The 19,700-nt window shown below is 43.5% G+C and overlaps 1 protein-coding gene across 1 annotated transcript in view; it reads right to left on the bottom strand.

Moving 5' to 3' along the window:
- itgb5 (integrin, beta 5) overlaps positions 1–19,694 on the bottom strand; it is a 51,339-nt gene extending 31,645 nt beyond the window's left edge. The window contains exons 1-9 of the mRNA XM_054786752.1: positions 19,092–19,694; positions 17,829–17,914; positions 17,554–17,761; positions 17,239–17,488; positions 14,131–14,299; positions 11,666–11,827; positions 11,077–11,172; positions 10,882–10,971; positions 5,587–5,721 (exon numbers count right to left, since the gene is read on the bottom strand). Coding sequence (XP_054642727.1) covers positions 5,587–5,721; positions 10,882–10,971; positions 11,077–11,172; positions 11,666–11,827; positions 14,131–14,299; positions 17,239–17,488; positions 17,554–17,761; positions 17,829–17,914; positions 19,092–19,167 — 1,272 coding nt within the window. The 5' untranslated portion in view covers positions 19,168–19,694. The remainder of the gene's footprint in view (positions 1–5,586; positions 5,722–10,881; positions 10,972–11,076; positions 11,173–11,665; positions 11,828–14,130; positions 14,300–17,238; positions 17,489–17,553; positions 17,762–17,828; positions 17,915–19,091) is intronic.
- Positions 19,695–19,700: the final 6 nt, after the last annotated feature.

Here is a 19,700-nt window from a genome sequence, read left to right as displayed (position 1 = left end):
AAATACTGATTGAGCGACTGCCTACAAGGCAAAATAAAATAAAATATAGACCAGTCGGCTTGTGTTCGTATCCACGAGTGTTCGCTAGTCAGGTGTTCGTAAGTTGGGGACCTAGTGTATAGATCTATATAAACATAGACAGTATATACTGTAGATAAGTCACAGGAACAGCAAAACAAAAAGTGTGGCTTATGGTTGTTATTACAATATAACCCGATATTTACATTTGTTTTTAGAAGGACTGGAATGATCTGTGCTTATTTTTTTTTTATCCACGCTCATATTACATTCAGATTATTTTATTTATGGTTTCAAAATAAAAGCTCAAGTCATTGCTTGTCATGGGGACCTTTGATGATTTCAATTGTGTGAGTGACTCCTGCTGATCTGATCTGATCATCTTCCTGATGGGAGGTGTAACCCTTGTAATGTAATGACACGCCTCCACAGGACAGTGGAAAATGAATCTGGTGTAGAACCCGTCCAGGGCCAACCTTGGTTCTGAACTACATCTGCACCAGCACCAACGCTGGCTGCAGTGGAAAGGGTATCAGTGGAGTTAACCTGGGAATGTTGGCTTTCTACAAGGACAAGGCGGCTCCAACCTCTGTAGAACAGGAATCAAACACTTCCCTGAGGAACGCCACTTGGCGTCGTGATGCATGTTGGAAAATCATACACACGGTCCAAGTAGCTGAGAGCGGGTGCGCCCTCAGACGCCTCAGTGTTGCTGTGGAAACAACTCCTGCTCGGCAACAAAAACTTGTTTTTGCTACACAGCCTACTTTTGTGTGAGGTCATTGACATGCAGCATCACACCCCGCCCCCCACGGCAGGAACACATGGACAGGGTGAGCGACACCGGCACACAGGCCTGGGAAGACTTAAACCACAAGCGTCCATCTCCTTTCACTTGCTAGCATAAAAGACTTGAACAAGTCCCATCTATCCGCCCCCAACTCTTTCAGGAGCCCCCGTCTATTCATTGGTGCTATTCTGCAACACTCTCAAATCCCACCCCGCTCCCCAGGACCACTAACACCTGTTGCCATTCCAACGCAGCCCCAAGAAGAGCGGACAACACAGGCTTCACAGAACCGAGTGCCAACTTGTAGTTGGACCCATGATCTTCATCTACATTTTATTAGCATCACATGATACACAAAACTCACAGCAATTAGGACCTCATCCTTTCATTTATTCATGCCAAAGCAAAGACAAACAGCTCAGACTGAAAAGAGAATGTCTCACATAAGGATTGTGGATGTTGGCAACATAATGTAATAAACAAAGAAATAATGACATTTAATCGGAGGGTTGCGTGACCCCAGTAGAGGGTGCAGGGCAGTGGTTGCTATGGTAACTGCTACACCGCATGAGTATCAACACTACACGTATCATTCCTCTACCTCTACAACTCACTCAACATTTAAATCTTCACTGAAATGCATGTACGCCTTTCCTTTCATCCATGCATGTACGCCTTGTGGGTCTTTATGTGCTCTTTTTAGGGGAACACTGGACCACATCGCCATCAAACCTGATGACAAAATGTTGACATGTCGGTGAAACTGCATGAGAATGAAGAGTAAATCCATGCTGCCATATGAAAAACACACAAACAAGCGTGGAGACAATGGACGTGGTCTTCATTGGACTTAATTCCTAAGCTAGTCACATCAAAGCTCCATCACATGCAACGGGTTGATCGTGAAGGTAGCTTGGGTCGATTGCATGAATATCACTTTGCACATTTCATATGACATCGGTCAGCCGACGTGAAGCTCCCCTGATGATTCACTCTTGATCCCCCGCGGCAAAGAAGAAGTGGTGAAGTTTAACTGCACATGGAAATGCAACTTTCATCTTCATTATTGCGATTATGGATAAACTGAGTGAGTGGTGAGATGTCTATATCTGTAAGAAACGTTATATGTTGACTTGTAGTGGCTACTTATCGAGAAAAAAAAAACCTTTTCTTGGTGTCCTGAACTCCACTATAGAAATATGTGTTTTCTACACTTCCATTTCTTAAACTATTATTTCACCATGAATTGGAAAATGTGTCTTAATGTTGCCTTGACTTGGGCTGCATCATCATTTTCATTTCTTGTACATGGGTAATGCTTGATAGCAAATGCTAACTGGACGTAATACATGAAGTGTGTGTATAATGAACGCTGCGTAGCTATTTTGACTGACAGGTAGATTTTGGGGACTTTTTAAAAATAGCTGACAGGCTACAAGTGTGAGCAGCCCTGGCCTACAGTATGTCAGGTGGTGACAGGAGCAGTCAAAGTGAACGTTTGCACTGACTTCCCGCAGTCTGTTCTCCATGGGCGCATTGCAGCTTTCAAAAGGAGGAATGAAGCGCCTCTGCCAAGGAGACGTGAGATAGATAGCTAGCTAGCTCCTCAAGCTTTCTGCATGCACATGCTGAGCAGTTAGCTTGTCTGGTTTCCATGGCAACAGTCGCTTGGCTTTCATTTCACCACACAGTAAGTGGATTGAGCAGAGTTTATTTAAGAATGCCTGGTCGTGTCTCTTACTTTGTGTTTACACATCCGGCCTCCAGTGTGTGCTCAAACTCGGCCACGTCCCGCCACAGCCAGAGCTCCACGTCGGGATGTTTTGGAAATAAGATGTTCCAGCATCATTGTGCTTGTATTCACCACACGTGGAAAAATAACTTCAATGCTGGTAACAAAGTGCAGCCCCTGGCTGTTTCTTTCCATTGGCCCATGACACATTCTAAAAATATCATTTAACAAGAAAACTAAACATGGAAAAATCTGTAGTAATTTGATAAAAATAAAGTCAAAATATCTACAGAAAAAAGTTGTAAATCTATGAGACAAATAATGTCATTTTAGTAGCATACAGTTAAAATATTAAAGAAAGACTGGTCCAGATCTGGGAGGAGATCCCCCAGGACACCATCCGTAGTGTCATTACGTTGTCGACGTTGCCGACGTTGTCAGGCATGCGTACAAGCACATGGGGGCCACACAAACTACTGAGAATCATTTTGAGTTGCTACAATGACATTTTAGCAAAATGGACCAGTGTGCTGCATCATTTTTTCACTTTCATTTTTGGGGTGTCTTTGATTTCCCCCTCTATAGGGTGATCATTTTCATTTCTATCAAATGATGTGGCATCATTTTGTTACTAATACATCACCCACTTATTATCAGGAAAGATATTCAAGATCATTTTCCCCCAGTTTAGATCTGATGTGTTTTCCAAGCGTTCCTTTCATTTTTTTGAGCAGTATGTCTATATATATATATATATATATATATATATATACTGTGTGTGTATATATATATATATATATATATATATATATGCTGTATATATATATATATAATATATATATATTTTATATATATATATATATATATACACACACACAGTGTATATATATATATATATATATATATATATACATATACATATACACACACACACACACACACACACACACACACACACACCCTTTCCAAAAAATTAGAATGTCATGGAAAAGTTGTTTAATTTCCATAATTCCATTCAAAAAGTTTAACTTTCATAGATTATAGATTCAGGGCCCACAATTGAAATGATTTCAAGTATTTATTTGTTTATTTTTACATAATTTGGGCTTCCAGCTCATTAAACCCACGAAAACAGGAATTCAATAAATTAGAATACTGTGAAGAAATCAGCCCAAATTTTGCAGGGCATGAATGTTTTAAAGTGAGTGTCACACACTAATCATCTACTAAACTCAAATCACCTGCACAGGCTTCCCCAGGTGTCATTAAATTGTCTCAGTTGGGTTCAATATGGGGAAGACTGCAGGCATGACAACTGGCCAGAAGACCATCATTGATACCCTCCATAGGATGGGTAAGCCACAAAAGTTCATAGCTAAGGAGGCTGGTTGTTCTCAGAGTGCTGTGTCCAAGCATATCAATGGAAAGTCTAGAGGAAGGGCAAAATGTGGCAGGAGAAGATGCACCAGCAAAAGAGATGACCGTGGGCTTCAACGGATTATCAAACAGGGAAGATTCAAGAATCTGGCAGAGATCCAGAAAGAGTGGAATGAGGCGGGAGTCACAGCTTCAAAAACCACCACATTCAGACGCATCCGGGAGATGGGCTACAACTGTCGGGTTCCTCGGGTCAAGCCACTTGTGAACCTGAGCCAACGTAGGAAGCGTCTCCACTGGGCCAAGGAGAAGAATGACTGGACTGTTGGCCAGTGGTCCAAGGTCCTCTTTTCCGATGAAAGTAAAGTGTGCCTTTCATTTGGGAACCAAGGTCCAAGGGTTTGGAGGAAGACGGGTGAGGAACAGAACCCAAGCTGCCTGAGGTCCAGTGTGAAATATCCACAGTCCGTCATGATTTGGGGTGCAATGTCCGGTGCAGGTGTTGGTAAACTCTGCTTTCTTAAATCCAAGGTCACCGCAACAGTCTACCAGAATGTTTTAGAGGACTTCATGATTCCTTCTGCTGAGGATCTGTATGGAGATGCAGATTTCATCTTCCAGCAGGACCTGGCCCCTGCCCATACCGCCAGAAGCACCAAAACCTGGTTTGATGCCCATGCCATCACAGTGCTTGACTGGCCAGCCAACTCACCGGACCTAAACCCCATTGAGAATCTATGGGGTATTCTCAAGAGGAACCTGAGGGGCACCAGACCCAACAACAAAGAAGAGCTGACAGCAAGCATCAAGGAAATCTGGGCTTCCATAACTCCCAGGCAATGCCACAGGCTGATTGACATATCGTTTTGAAAGTACCATATTTTGATTGATTTGATGTGATCCTAATTTCTTTCTTTTTTTTCCTGCAAAAACTGAGAAGTAAATGGTGATTTCTTCACAGTATTCTAATTTTTTGAATTCCTGTTTTCGTGGGTTTTATGAGCTGGAAGCCCAAATTACATAAAAATAAACAAACACTTGAAATCGTTTAAATTGTGGGCCCTGAATCTATAATCTATGAAAGTTTAACTTTTTGAATGGAATTATGGAAATTAAACAACTTTTCCATGACATTCAAATTTTTTGGAAAGGGTCTGTATATATACATACACACATACTGTGTGTGTGTGTGTGTGTGTGTTTGTATATATATATATATATATATATATATATTTTATGAGGAACATGTATTATGAGGAAAAAAATAAGTACAAGTTAAAATATTAAAGAAAAAAAACTTGTCATTTTTGGAAAGTCAGGTTGAAAGAAAAGTTCAAACATTTTGAATTTAAATCAAAACTACTCCAAGTAAAAAAAGTACAAAGATCATTGATTTATTATTAATATTTGGGGGGAACAAAATTTAGAAAAAAGGAGCAAAGAGTGAAGTTGCTCCAAATAATATGCTTATTTATTCACCTATATGACAAAGCTGAGCTGCAATACATATAACTAGTTAGCAAATATCAATCTTTCATTTTTTTACTGGTACACCCCCCGCACCTCCACCCTAACAGCATAATTGGAAAAAACGCAACTCAGAAAGTCTGTTGCACTGTCATATTGTACTTAGCAGCCAGGACAGAGACATGAAAAAAGTGTGACTCACCGTGTCGCCTATTTTTAAGTCAGCACACTTCCTGAGGCCGGGCAGTGCCTGTCCATCCTGGCAGGTGGCGCTGAAGGACAGGCTGAGGTCTTCAGGTTGGTCCCACACCGTCAGCTCCACTTTGGAACGGATGTTCTGCAAGGGTAGGGGTGGGAACACAGCGTTGGTTGATGTCAGCTCTATGACAGGTTGGCAGGCAAGGAAAAGCCGAGGTGTTTGGTCGGCAATGTAAATATAAACAAAACTGCGCAGAAAATGCGCGTGCTCACAAGCAGTGTCGCTCACTACATTGAAAGAGAAATGCAAGAATTCGATACGGTTATATGGCATACATTTTATGCAGTATAATTAATGAAAAAGTGGTCTCAAATAATGACGATCATATCGATTATCGCCAATGATTCGTAGCACAATTATCAACCAGCAACATTTGTTATGGGGACAGGCCTAGTGTGAAGTTTCAGCTACAGTATATAACCTTGCTAAAATTAACTATAGCTTGAAGTGACTGCAATACCCCACCAGTCTTTGTTGTGGCCCCTTTTGGTCATGACAAAGGAAAAACGTTCATGGAATTCATGGAATGATTAAATAAATGTTATTTTACTTTGGTTTATTTTATATCCTGGAGTTCGAAGTGAAATTGAATTTTGAAAACTGTTTGATAATTTGACAATGAAAATATGCATGAAACCCAGATCTATGACCCTCGTCTTTACCGTCACTATGGTAAGCTAACCATGAATGCATTTTTAAAAAATCATCAACAGGAGTCACAAATGAGAGCCTACCATGCTGAACATGAAATAGATAACACTACTCTAGTATTTAAATTTCAAAGGCCCTTCGTTTTCAGAAAAAAAAAACATTGCAGAGCCATCAAGAAACCTTCCTAAATGTATGTTTACTTTTACCGTTTGATGTTTTATTTTCATTTGACAAAACATGAATATGGGAAGGAGTGAAAAAGGCCACTTCTCACGTTACGTTTGGTACAAGAGCGGCTCTTCTACAAAATGGCTCTTTTGATGGTAAAGGTTGCCCACCCCTGCTCTAGATGCTGGCAAAAAGGCAGTAGAACCATGTGATTTCTCCCAGCCAATCAGCAGAGAGAGATAAGAACAATAAAGACATCAATATGCAATATGCTTATTTTTAGCAGTATAATAACACATGGTAAAATAGTTTAACACTAAAACTATTCCACAATTTAAAAAAACAACAAAAAAACAATACAATCCAAATTCAAAAAGTTTTCAAATACTTCAATTCTTCCTGTCAAATCAATACGACTAATACCACTAATAAAAATAAAAAGATTTAAAATAATGAAAGTACAATTATGAAAATGATAAATACAATACTGTTCCCATTCGAAAAAACATACTAAATCTTTTAAAAACACTACTAATACTGGTAATGAAGTCAAATAAAAATGGTCACATGATACACTAAGATGTTTGCTTGGAGCAGTGCATCCTATCGTGGCATGCCCTCAGGAAGATAAAGGAGGTGCTTGTGTAACATCCTCCCTTCAACTGTGCTTGTTTCGCCACATGAGGTGCTAACATGCTAACAGCGTGGATATTAAAAAGGCCAGCTGGTCCAAAGCGCAGTGCCATCCTGTTGCACAAAGACCTCAAAAAAAAGAATGAAAAAAACAAAAAGGGCAGCATTAGAGACATCATAACACCCAAGCAGCAAAAACACACTCAAGCAAAGTCAAACAAACTCATGATGAACATCAGCTTGGACTTCCACAAAGAAAATTCCATCTTTAATTCCAACAAAGAGCAATTATAGAGAAAATTAAACATTTCACTAAATAATGAAGGACATCTTAAATTGCCATTGTGCATAAGAACTACAGTAAGTATATTTTCTTGGGTGGGATGGACTACATGATGGAGCTTTTGTAGATGAATTGATCCATCCCAGACTGGAACTATTTACTGGAAAAGGAGAGAAATAATAATGACTTTACTCAGACAGAATCCTAAAAAAAAATTGTTATCCGTGCTTGTGATTAAAGAAGATGTAGATCCTTTTACGCGATGTGGGCCACTCTTACGGGCGCCACACACGGGAGGACAAACAACTGCCATTGGCCAAACGCATGGCCAAGGCGGGCGTAGCAAACCCTGCACACGGGAGGCGACGAGCGGCTGTGACCAGGCAGCTTCGCGTTCGCATGCAAGCCAATTGTGCGAGTCTCCCACGGTTTTGATTGGCTGTCAGATGTGGAGGGAATTAAAGTAGGTCAGAGGAGGAAAAGTAGCGGTTGTTGGAGTAGTCTTGCTGGTACCGTATCTTGCTAGCACTGAAGATAAACTTACCGTGCAAATGAACGTTTTCTCTGGCGCCAACCAGTTCCCATGCTGCTGCTTTTTTCTTTATACAGTATCTCTATCTTCTTTTTCAGAAATGTCAAATAGCGCTGGGAACAGAAAGTGTTACTTTTTCACCCCGTGTTTACTTGCCAGAGCGCACTGTTTAGCATCCTGTCCGCTCATTGGTCGATCAATGAAACTCCCGCTGATTGGTCCTCGTCTGTGAAAAGTTGAACTTTTTTTCAACTTTCTGGGATTGCGTCGCAAGCCGGCGTGGCACGATGACACCCACGAGCACAAACTTTCACATAGAGGCCATGTTGCCTACTGTGTGTGACGCCCATTGTTTTGAAGGCCTTAAATATTGTGTGTGTGTGTTGAAAATGTATTTTGACTGTTGCTAAGAGAGATCGTTGCTAGGTGTCTCTTTCAGCCGCGGCTGTAGTCTTTATTTCCCACACAAAGTCAGCAGGCATGGGCATCCTAAAACGCTGGGTTACATGACCTAAAACACGACTTTGGCACACACACCCGCAGTTCGCTAACTTAAACTAACCCAGCCAGTTTCCACTGGCCATTGCTGAGAGCTCATGCTCGGGTAAGAGTGTTTTGGCTGACTTCCTTCAGGAGGGGGCTCGTTAGTGTTTGTGAAGACATGCTGCTATGAATGAGCATTCCCCGAGTATAACACCTCACTGTGCACCAAAACACATTTTGCTGCATCCAAAATATATACTTTGACACCATTAAAGGTAAACAGCGTACTCCACACATGATGTTGCTGAAAGGCCATCAGAGAAGTGGAACGTCAGCTTGACAGTATTTCCACCTCATTTCTACCTTCTTTTGAATATTCACACAATGCAAGTGACACAGATTCAAAATCTAAAATATGCAAGTGGAAGTGTGCAAGGCATTATCTGAAGCGTACATGAAGTGCTTTACACACACACACAATCATTTTTATATAGCGCTGTATAGATAATAAGAAAATGACTACAACGGTATGAATGATACAAGGAAACAAGCAGTGTTGATGCACTGGTGGCTCACGTGTACCACAGCATGTAGGGCCCTATGACTTCCGCATAAAAATGGAATTTACTGTTAAACACAGAATCTCACAGAAAATGACAATGTGAAAGTGCTGTCATCGTGAGAAGGAACGGGGAAGTATTTACTCAACAGACCGCTCAATCATGGCACAATCGTTACAAACACTAAACCGCCTCCTCCCAAACTACAAAGGTTGAAATGGCCAAAAAGTTGGGGGAACCTCCTCTTACGGAGCGTGAATGGAAGCTAGCGGGGTTAGCTTAGTCTTAGCATACTAGTAGATGTGTTTGCAAACAACTGTGATGGCAAAAGGTGGGAAGACGTCTACACTTCTGACACAAAAATACAAAACGCTTAGTTTGGTGGACACTAAACGCAATAAATATGGTTAGGGTTTGTAGCTGAATTTAATTATATCGTCATAACGTGATACACCCCAAAATATCCTGACACATGCTGAGGTCCACATCACCCAACCCTGCAATCTAAACTATCTTGGTGCTCCTAGCATCAGTGAGTGACATGTGGATGTCTTTCCATGGGAGTTCAACAGCTGTGGCGCGTGTTAACATCCAAGCAGAAGCTGTAGTAATTCTACATTTGATCAAAGTTATGCATCAGATGAAAACACGTACTTGTCCTGTACATACTTGTCTGCACCCTTCATCACCATCAACTTGAATACTAGCAGTACTGGGTCTGCTCGGAGCAAGTGTCAGACTACAGTGCACCACAGGGCTCCCTCCCTCTGCTCTACACTCTGCTTCTCCTGACCTCCAGGGCGGCACTAGGGCTGTCTGGATCGTGTGTCTCACATGAGGGCAGACTGTAGCGACCATAACTCCACTTCAAAGCACACCTCATACGTACAAGACATCCGTGCATTAAAAGTGAAAGACAGGAAGTGCTTCTTGCGAGTAATTAAATACAAGCACTAAACAAAGGTGAATGAAGTATCCTCCAAGCAGGATCTCCACCTCTGATGGTGCAGTAGCAGAGCAATGCCCGTTTCAAAGTTCTCAAACCTCCGCAATGCAACCCGACAGACACACTCCTCCTTCACCTGGCAGCACCTCACCTTGCTGGCAGAACACGCATGGCTGCTGTAAGTGTTTCTTATTGTTTGCAGCAGATGATGGGGAAAAAGTCAGCTTGTGCCAAGTTATTCATAAGCAAAATCATGTCCATTCCAAAAGTATCCATGTTCACATCAGTTTAAAATTACAAAGTTAAAAGAATAAAATGAAAGCCGCAAGCAGCATTGAACGGGCCCTCGCAGCCCCACGCAACTCTTGTGGCGTACGTATTGTCTGTGTTGTCTTCATCATTATTAGTTATTAATGTTTACAGTTTAGTGGCCAATTGTCTGACTGATCATCGTTTGTTGCCATGCCCCGCCCACATCTTATGGAACTGCCTAAAATCCTTTGCAATACAACATCGTCCATCTGGATTTTCATTTGATCAAAGTCAAAATACACCCCCTTGTTTTTAAAATCCCCACGGCAAACCAAAATGGCCAACTTCCTGTTTATTTTGGAACATGAGTTCTTTAGACTTTTGTGTGTCCTGTCATGATTGACATCTGCGAAACTGGTGGCGGGGATGATAAAAAGTCCAATAAAAGTTCAGGGATTGTATCATGTCTTTATCTGTAATGATTATTATTTATGATCACTATTTAATGAGCGCCCTATAATGCCTTTCTGCACTCATGACACGTCCAGCTGGGAAGCAGCAAGCAGCTGGACCATCAGCAACAAACCCTGTGTGCGTGCGTGCATGCATGTGTGTGTGTGTGTGTGTGTGTGTGTGTGTGTGTGAGACGCTTGAGGAGAAGACTTTAAAGAATTTGCCTCCCCCTCCCAGCAAGCGTATGTTCATTCCAAACAGGAAGTTGCAGACTCACGTGGTAGGCGGTGATGATGAGCTGGATGACGTTCTTGGAGTCCTGGTCCAGGATCTCCACAGTGGTACCAGGTATGAGTGCCGTGAAGTTCTTGGGAAATAAACATTTGGGGAGATTTGTAGCACGGGATTTGCAGGAAGACGGTAGACGTGCTGACACAGACGAGAATAGAATGAATAAAAGATGAAGAGATACCTTATAAATGATGTACAAGCGCTTTGTGACGGCAAAGATGAGGAAAATGTTGTTTTCCGCCAGTTTCTCACCCAGCAGCGCCAGAGAGGGATAATCCTGCGGGGGGAGACACATCAGCACTCACCAACCGCAAGCCAAGCTCGCTATTACCTCCACCAAGGAAACGGAAGAACATTGCTGCCAAAAGGGCAAGGTGGAGCACATCTGGATTCAATTTGGGTGGGATTTTTGTCATGTTACATTAGCATAGCTGCAAAATCTGAATTGTGATTGTTACATTTATGTACACGGTTGCCATGTCTGGATCAGATCTAGATTAAAGTAGGTGAATTCTTCTCACCTTGCGATCACGGGACCTAAAATTATATCTTATTTACGTTACTACCTGATGTGCAATTTGGATCAGATCTGGATTAAAGTGGGTGTGAATCAAGTGTGAATTAAAGTGGGTGAGATTCTTTTAAAATCAGGTTTACATGAGTACCGAAAGTGCAATCAGAATGGGATGTGAATTAAGCAGGGGTGTAATTGGTATTAAGAATAGGGTAGGTGGAAGGCAGACACTAAGTAGAGTGGGGGTTGTGTGTACCATGTGAGTGGAGGCGCTGTACTGGTTCTGGTCATCCAGGTGACAGCGGCCGTCGTGCGGTTGCACCACGCCGGCCAGCCGCCCATCCAGAGCCAGGTGGGGCACGTCGTCGGTGGCGAACACCAGTAGATGGTAGGCCTCCTTCCTCCAGCCGATCTCATCCTTTTCACAAGGAACACACAACTTTCATCAAACAGAAATAGAAATCATACATACAGTACATGATGCCTCCCCCCTGAAATACCACCTTATCATAGTGGAGGAGTTTGCATGTCCCAATGATCCTAGGAGCTAAGTTCTCGGGGGCTTTTATGCCCCTGGTAGGGACACCCATGACAAACAGGTCCTAGGTGAGGGGACCGGACAAAGAGTGGCTCAGTAGACCACTATAATGAAACAAACCATTGGACCACGTTTTCCCTTGCCCAGACGCGGGTCACCGGGGACCCCCTCTGGAGCCAGGCCTGACACCTGTGTGACTGGTGTCAGACTTTGGTTCGCATTGGCGGCAATAAGTCGGACCCGTTTCCAGTGAGGGTTGGACTCCGCCAGGGCTGGCCTTTGTCTCAGAGCCTGTTCATTAGCAAGTCGGGAGGAATTCTCTCGTCGTTTATGTAGTCTCTTGGACCTTCCTCGTGGTTTTCAGCACCTCTTTTGTTCTAGTTTATTGCCTCCTTCCTGCTCTTTGCACATTCTCTACCTGCAGCTGCAAGAAAATATAAATTTACCGGTAGCTTTCTTTATTCCATGAGCTTCTTCTCTGGAGTACAATATCACGTACAGTATGTTCCTTGCCAATAGAGGAATTGATGAAGCTGTGGGTGATGCCTGCTGTTGCATGGCATCACGTGGGACACAGCGGGACTAAATAATGCCAGGACTGCTTCACGGATGCAGGAAATGGTAGTGATAATGTATACCCATACAGGAACAATGTACGTCACGTATGCTGTTATGCTCTAGACGTAAACGCTACTTGGCAAGGTGTAAATTAAGCCGTGCAGGTGCAGGGTCATTTCGTGGCAACTTTTACCAGCGAGGAATTTTAAAAATAATTTTCCACCTATTTTAACTTTTTTTCTTGTAAATTTTCTTCTCATAATTCCGACTTTATTCCCACAATATTTTTGAGTCTAGTCTCATAACAGAACATTTTCCGCAACCTACTTTTCCAAGAAATATAAATTTATTCCTTGTTTTTGTTTTGTTATGACTTACTAAAAAATGACTTATTAAAAAAAAAAGACTTGTTAATATTTCAATCTATACCCTAAAATGATATTTTTCCTTATATAATGAGTTTATTCTTATAAAACTGTGACTAGCTTAAACCTCTATTATTAATAGCAATAGTTGTTTTTTTTAATTTCCAAATAATAATAAAAATAATAATAATAATAATAATAATAATAATAATAATCTTTGTAAATGTTCTCCTTTATGAAAGGTACAGCAGATGAACGGAAGGGGATCCTTGCTGCTTTTAAAATAGTGCAGCTTGCTTCCAGTAATTACAAGGCAACTTGGAGGGAAGTCCTTGAGTGTGATGAAAACACAGCGGTGGGGGTGGGTGCGGGCTGAACGGGGAGTGACCCGTCTGCAGCAGAATGCACTTCCTGTCTAAAAGCGCCCTGCTCCCCCACAACATGCCTTCAATCAGCCAACGGGCCTGATGCAACCCAGTAGTTAGCTTAGCAAGTGTGATGCCACACTTTTACACTTCACACAGTCACATGCACACGCACGATCCAAGTGCCAAACCTTCAGTCACACCACACATTCCTAACCACCAAATCATCTGCTTTCAATTATTCTTATGTTGCAAACTGAGTCCCTTTGTGGTGTAAAAAATACAATAAAAACCTTCACAAAAATACTCTGGCTAGCTTCTTTTTACACTTAGACTGACAACTATGAATGCTTCCAAAAAAAACACAATAGATGTTTGTTATGTAGATGCAACTCCAAGCACGTCACCTTTCAACTTATGTACACTGGATCACTTCTTTTATACTTGTATGAGCTTCAACAATGTGTTATCGTACTGGAATGGATGACTTCCACTTAGTACCACTTCAAAGCAATTATTATTGTTATTATTATTATTCATTCATTCATTCATTCATTCATTTTCTATGCCGCTTGTCCTCACTAGGGTCACGGTGGTGTGCTGGAGCCTATCCCAGCTGACTTTGGGTGAGAGGCGGGGACTGGTGGCCAGCCAATAGCAGGGCACGTGTTGTATAGACAAACACCTTCACACCTATGGATAATTTACAGTCTCCAATGAACCTCACATGCGTGTTTTTGGAATGTGGGAGGGAGAAAACCCACACACACAAACTCCACACAGAGACTATGTGGCCAACATGCCAACCACTACGTCACCGTCATATGACACATTTTCATATAGGATATATCAGATTATAGATAGAATGATTATAATTATATAGGATGCTGCTCACCTTACAAACCGCTGCCTGCAGGATGGCGTCGAACCCCCCTTCGGGGGCGTCCCGATTGCGAGAGACCATCTGCTTCTGCACCTCCTCATTGAAGCGATCCACCTGGTCCGTCAGTGACAGGATGTGGCGGAAGCCGAAGGTGGGCACACAGGTGGGGAACCGCTTGTACCTGAACAGGTACACACAATCAATCAGTCAATCAGTGGTGTCTTAACATGATGAGCGGGGGGCACCGTGTCCTCAAAATGCTTTCTTTTACGTGCTAAACATGTTGTCACTGGGCCACACACACGCATGCACACACAGACAGCCAGACAAGGTAACCTACATGGCAAGTGATGCGCACTGACAGGCTTAGTTAGTTAGTGTGCTCAGATCCCCCGCAGGGCAAAGATCTTTTCTTCTTCCACTTTGGCTTCATCATCTCAGCCAACTTGGCAGGAAGCAAAGCAACCTTGATCAAATATCAAAAGCCAACAATGCAATCATTCAATAATACAACACTTCCAACACTATCCCTGGATACATTTATCTTGTTATGGCCATGCTGAGAAAAAAAAAAAAAAAAAAAGTCCCAATATTAGGAAAAAAAATTTAACTTAAGTGTCATTTTCTTAAGTACTTTTAAAAAATAAAAACAAAGGACTACTTGACATATTTGTACAAGAGTAAAATGGAAATGATATGAAAATGAAGATAGAATGAAGTATTTTTTATAGCTATCATGACACATTCGGGGGGCGAACACACTTGGTCATGTTTACGCGAACATCAATCATGCCTACAGAGCGTCCCCACTTCCCCACCCCGGACAATCGGACAACCTCCCTCTGTTCCTCTTCTCAGCCTACACACCCCTGCAAAGGCAAACAAAACCAGCCCGTCAGACCATCACATGCTGGCCTGAAGATGCTCTCGCCAGTTGCAGGACTGCTTTTCCTGCACGGATTGGAGTACTTTTGAGGATCAAGACCTGGTCACATACAGAAGCCGTGAGGTCTCGGAGGAAAAACACATCCAGATCTTTCTAAACAGGAAGCCCTGGGTGACAAGTCAAGTCCAGTCAAGTAGACAGAGCTCTCTAGGACACCACCACAGCTGATCTAAGTAGGGGAATTAGGCAGGCTAAGAACTCGTACAAGAGGAAGGTGGAGGGACACTTCCAGGACAACCCGTGACAGATGAGGGGCATCGAGGCCCTAACTACAGAGGCCAAGCCCCTCCCCCCTCTTCCTCCATTAACAGCAACGACCTGGCAGAGGAGCTAAATAACTTCTGTGCATGGTTAGAGGAAGCAGAGTCTGAGGACACAAATGCGGACAGTTCCATCAGCGTGGCTGAGGTAGTCAAAACGCTCCCCAGTGGCAAACCTCCAGGGGTGGACCAGTTTCTCCTAGAGTTCCTCAAGGCTCTGGATGTTGAGGGACTGTCTTGGCTGACACGTCTCTTCAACATTGCGTGGAAGTGGGGAACAGTACCTCTGGATTGGCAGACCGGGTGGTGGTCCCCCTTTTCAAGAAGGGTGAGCGGAGGGTGTGTTCCAACTATGGGGGGGTCACACTCCTCAGCCTCCCTGGGAAAGTCTTCCAGGGCGCTGAAGAGAAGGGTACCACCGTTAGTCCAACCTCGGCTACAGGAGGTGCAATGTGGTTTTCGTCCTGGTCGCGGAACACTGGACCAGCTCTACACCCTTCTAAAAGGTACTGGAGGGTACTTGGGAGTTTGCCCAACCGGTCTACATGTGCTTTGTGGACCTGTAAAAGGCATTCGACCGTGTCCCTCACGGTGTCCTGTAGGAGGGGTGCGCCGGGAGTACGGGATTGGTGGCGCTACTACGTGCCATTCGGTCCTTGTACAACCGGAGCAGGAGCCTGGTTGCCATTGCCAGCAGTAAGTCCAGCCTGTTTCCGGTGAACGTTGGCCTCTGCCAAGGCTGCCCTTTGTCACACATTCTATTCATCATTTTCATGGACACAATTTCTAGGCGCAGCTAAGGAGTCGAGGGAGTCCAGTTTGGTGGCCTTAAGATCTGGTCTCTGCTATTTTAACACGATGTGGTCCTGATGTTGTGTGGCGTCACGTGGGACACAGAAGGACCAATGTGGCTGTGACCTTCGGCGTTTACTGGGGCCGTTTGCGTCTGAGTGTGAAGCTACTGGGATGAGACTCAGCAACTCCAAATCCGAGGCCATGGTTCTCAGTCAGAAAAGGGTGGGTTGAATCAGAGTAGAGCTGCTGCTCCTTCACATGGAGGAGCCAGTTAAGGTGGCTCGGGCATCTAGTCCGGATGCCTCCCGGAAGCCTCCTTGGTGAGGTGTTCCAGGCATGCCTAGCCAGGTGAAGGCCCCCAGGCAGACCTAGGACACGCTGGAGGGATTATGTCTCGCAGTTGGACTGGGAACACCTTGGTGTCCTCCCGGTGGAAGAGGTGGCAGAGGACCGGCAAGTCTGGACTTCCCTACTGAGACTGCTGCCCCTGCCACCCGGACCCGGATAAGCGATAGAAAATGGATGAATGGATGGATGGAAAAAGTTCTACATTTACTATAAAAAAGTCGTAATAGTACGAGAATCAAGTGGGGGAGGCATGGATCAAGTGGTAGAGTGGTCGTCTCCCAACCTGAAGGTTGTGGGTTCGGTCCTGTGGTCATGTCGAAGTATCCTTGGGCAAGATACTGAACCCCCAGTTGCTCCTGCTGCTGCGTCATCAGTATGTAAATGTGCTAGCAGTGTCAAAGCACTATGAGCGCTTTGGAGGTGGAAAAGCACGATCCAAGTGCAAGACCATTTACTGACGTTGTAATATTACATACGTGTCAGAAGGATATCAACTTATGAGTTTTTTCTTGTAAATTTACGACTTTATTATGGAAATCTCAGGTTATTAGTTGAAGTGTGTGAGTATAATAGTAATGATGTTATGATGAGAATAAAAATGTCATTTGAGGAGAAATGCTAGTGATATTATAAGAACAATGGTGGGAATAGTAGTGGTGTTTGAGGGAAAACTAGGAGAGACATTACAGCGATAGCGTACACATACTAAGAAACATACTGAATGTTGTGAGAATGAAAGGGCCACCCCAAAGGTGTGAAGATGTTTCTTACCCATTGCACGGGTTCTCCTGATACTTGGGTGCCGTGTAGGAGAAGGGTGACAGGTTCTTGTCCACGAAGGAGCCAAAGCCCATCCTGAAGTTGCTGGTGAGCTGGCCCATCTCCTTGGCCAGCTTGGTGCCCAGATTACGGATGGTGTCCAGGTCGTCCTTCATGGAAAGGGATAGGTCCATCAGGTAGTAGAGGTCGACCGGGTAATCCTCCACCTGGCGCACCTGCAGGTCAAACCACGTCTGCTGTCCTGCACGAGATGGACGTGATGGAGTTAGCCGCTCCGCTCAGCAGGAAAAGGCGGGAGTCGCTCACCTGGTCGCAAGCTGATGGAGATCCTCTGAGGACTCATCTGGACCACGTCATACTGCGTGTAGCCGGACCCTTTAGAGCTCAGAGGCATGTTCTGCTGGACCGTCATGCTGTTAGTCGGGTATTCCATGAAGCGGCTCTCGCAGCCTCGCTTGTGCAAATTGTGGAATAAGTCGCAGCGGGAAGTCAGGGTGTGCCCCCTCCCAAAGTCCTGCAAAAAAAACAAGGTAAGCACCAAGGAGCATGCAATCAGCACAGGAACAGCAGGAAGTGTCTACCTCTTGTGTACACCAGGCACAACTGGGGTGGATGAGGAGACATTCTTCACAGGAAGTAGCGCTGCCAATCATACACACATTTGCACCTGGGGGGGGGCAAACATAAACAGTACCAATGATATTCTTTCATACTGTGGCCTGCAAATGACATTAAAAGGTGAAGAAATGACACCTAGCGCTGCTACCCAGTATAAAAGTCAACGTCAGCCATTTTTAGGCCTCATGGATCATTCCACCACATTCTGAACCGCTAGAGTGGGGGGCACATGGTCTAATATCAAAGGATGCAACCTTGCCATGAATTTTCATATTTTTGCAGTTTTTTTTAGTCTTCCAAATGTTTCACCTTTCTTCTTAAAGAATCTTCTCATAATGTTATCACTTCATTCCCATCACATTTGTACTTTATTTCCATAAGATAACTTTTACCCAACCTCATTTTCCAAAAATGACAACTTTATTTTGTTCCTCATGTTGCAACTTGTAAAACTATTTACATATTTTCTTTATGTATTTTCTCTTGTTTCAAATGTATGCAACTAAAATGATATTTTACTCATATTACCTATTTATTCTCCTAAAATTGAGATTTTTCTTGTGAGAACACAACTTTTTCCTCCTCAGATTTTGCCTTCATTCTCATACAATTACAGCTGTTTTTTCATTTCTGCTGCTATTTTTTTAATTAACATTTTCCAACTATTTCTACTTTTTCTTGCAAATTTCCTTTTCATAATTATGACTTTATTTCCACAATAGTTTGACTAGTCAGAACATAAGTTTTTCCGCAGCCTCGTTTAAAAAAAATGACAACTTTCTTCTTTGTTTTTCATACGACATTAAAAAGAACATCTTTCTTTAATGTTTCAACTGTGTTACCAAAATGGCATTCGCTTCCTCACCATCGCTTCTTTATTCTTGCAAAATGAAACTGATGTTTTCATTTTTGCTGTAATTGTTTTTAGATTTCATATTGAATTATGTTTTTATAATGGCCCCCAAGTGCCCGCTTTGGACACCCATGCACTATTGTATTCGGACTGTTTCATATTATTAAGATATGTAAAAACAACGCTAATTCGACTAAGCCACACGATCATACACAGGTGCCTTGTGAGGTACATTGTTGTTATCTACAGCCATGTATTCCACATGGTCACCATTTAGAATTGTTTCATCCTCCCCTGCAGCTCCATACGGTGATATATGAAATGATTAAAGAGTACTGCATTGGAATGGAACACTGTGTGTGCGTGTTGTTACCTGTGGAGGTGTGTAGGAGTGTTAGCATCCAGAAGCACGCAGCGGCACTCCACCAGCGCGTAGCCCGGCTGCACATGGCGACGCTCGGCTGTTGACAGTGCAATCCTCCTCCTCACGCAAGCACAGACGTGTAGCTCTCTATTCGGACTCGAAGAGTTCCTCTCACTCAACCATCAAAACTCTCACGATTGGTTCGGGTTCGGTTGCTCCACGGGTGACACCACCTCATCGCGACGAGTCGTGCACGTCAGCGGCAGGTTGCCATTGTTTGATCCGCTCGTCGGTCTTTGTGCTGTGGCCATGCCGGCAGCAGGCGAACCGCTGCGTGGACTCGACGTGGGCCTCAGCGGTCTTCGGCGGTCTACACGTTGGTAATACAAGGCGTCGAAGACGAGAAGATTCTCAACATTTCCAAACTTGATCGTCCTCACTTTTTGCTCATCGTCGCAGCTGGGAGTCTCCGCCCTTCGAGTTGTTGAACTCGGCCAGCGGGACCGTGCTGACCCCTAATGGAGGACTCCATCCAGGCTAAAGTCTGGAAGCTCAGCCTTAATTCCACTGTTTGTTGCTTTACTGTTTTCGCTGACTATTTAAAATCAATTATAAAAA

This window comes from Dunckerocampus dactyliophorus, chromosome 9, assembly GCF_027744805.1.
Source record: "Dunckerocampus dactyliophorus isolate RoL2022-P2 chromosome 9, RoL_Ddac_1.1, whole genome shotgun sequence".
Taxonomy (NCBI): domain Eukaryota; kingdom Metazoa; phylum Chordata; class Actinopteri; order Syngnathiformes; family Syngnathidae; genus Dunckerocampus; species Dunckerocampus dactyliophorus.
This window is presented reverse-complemented; position numbering and strand designations above follow the sequence as displayed.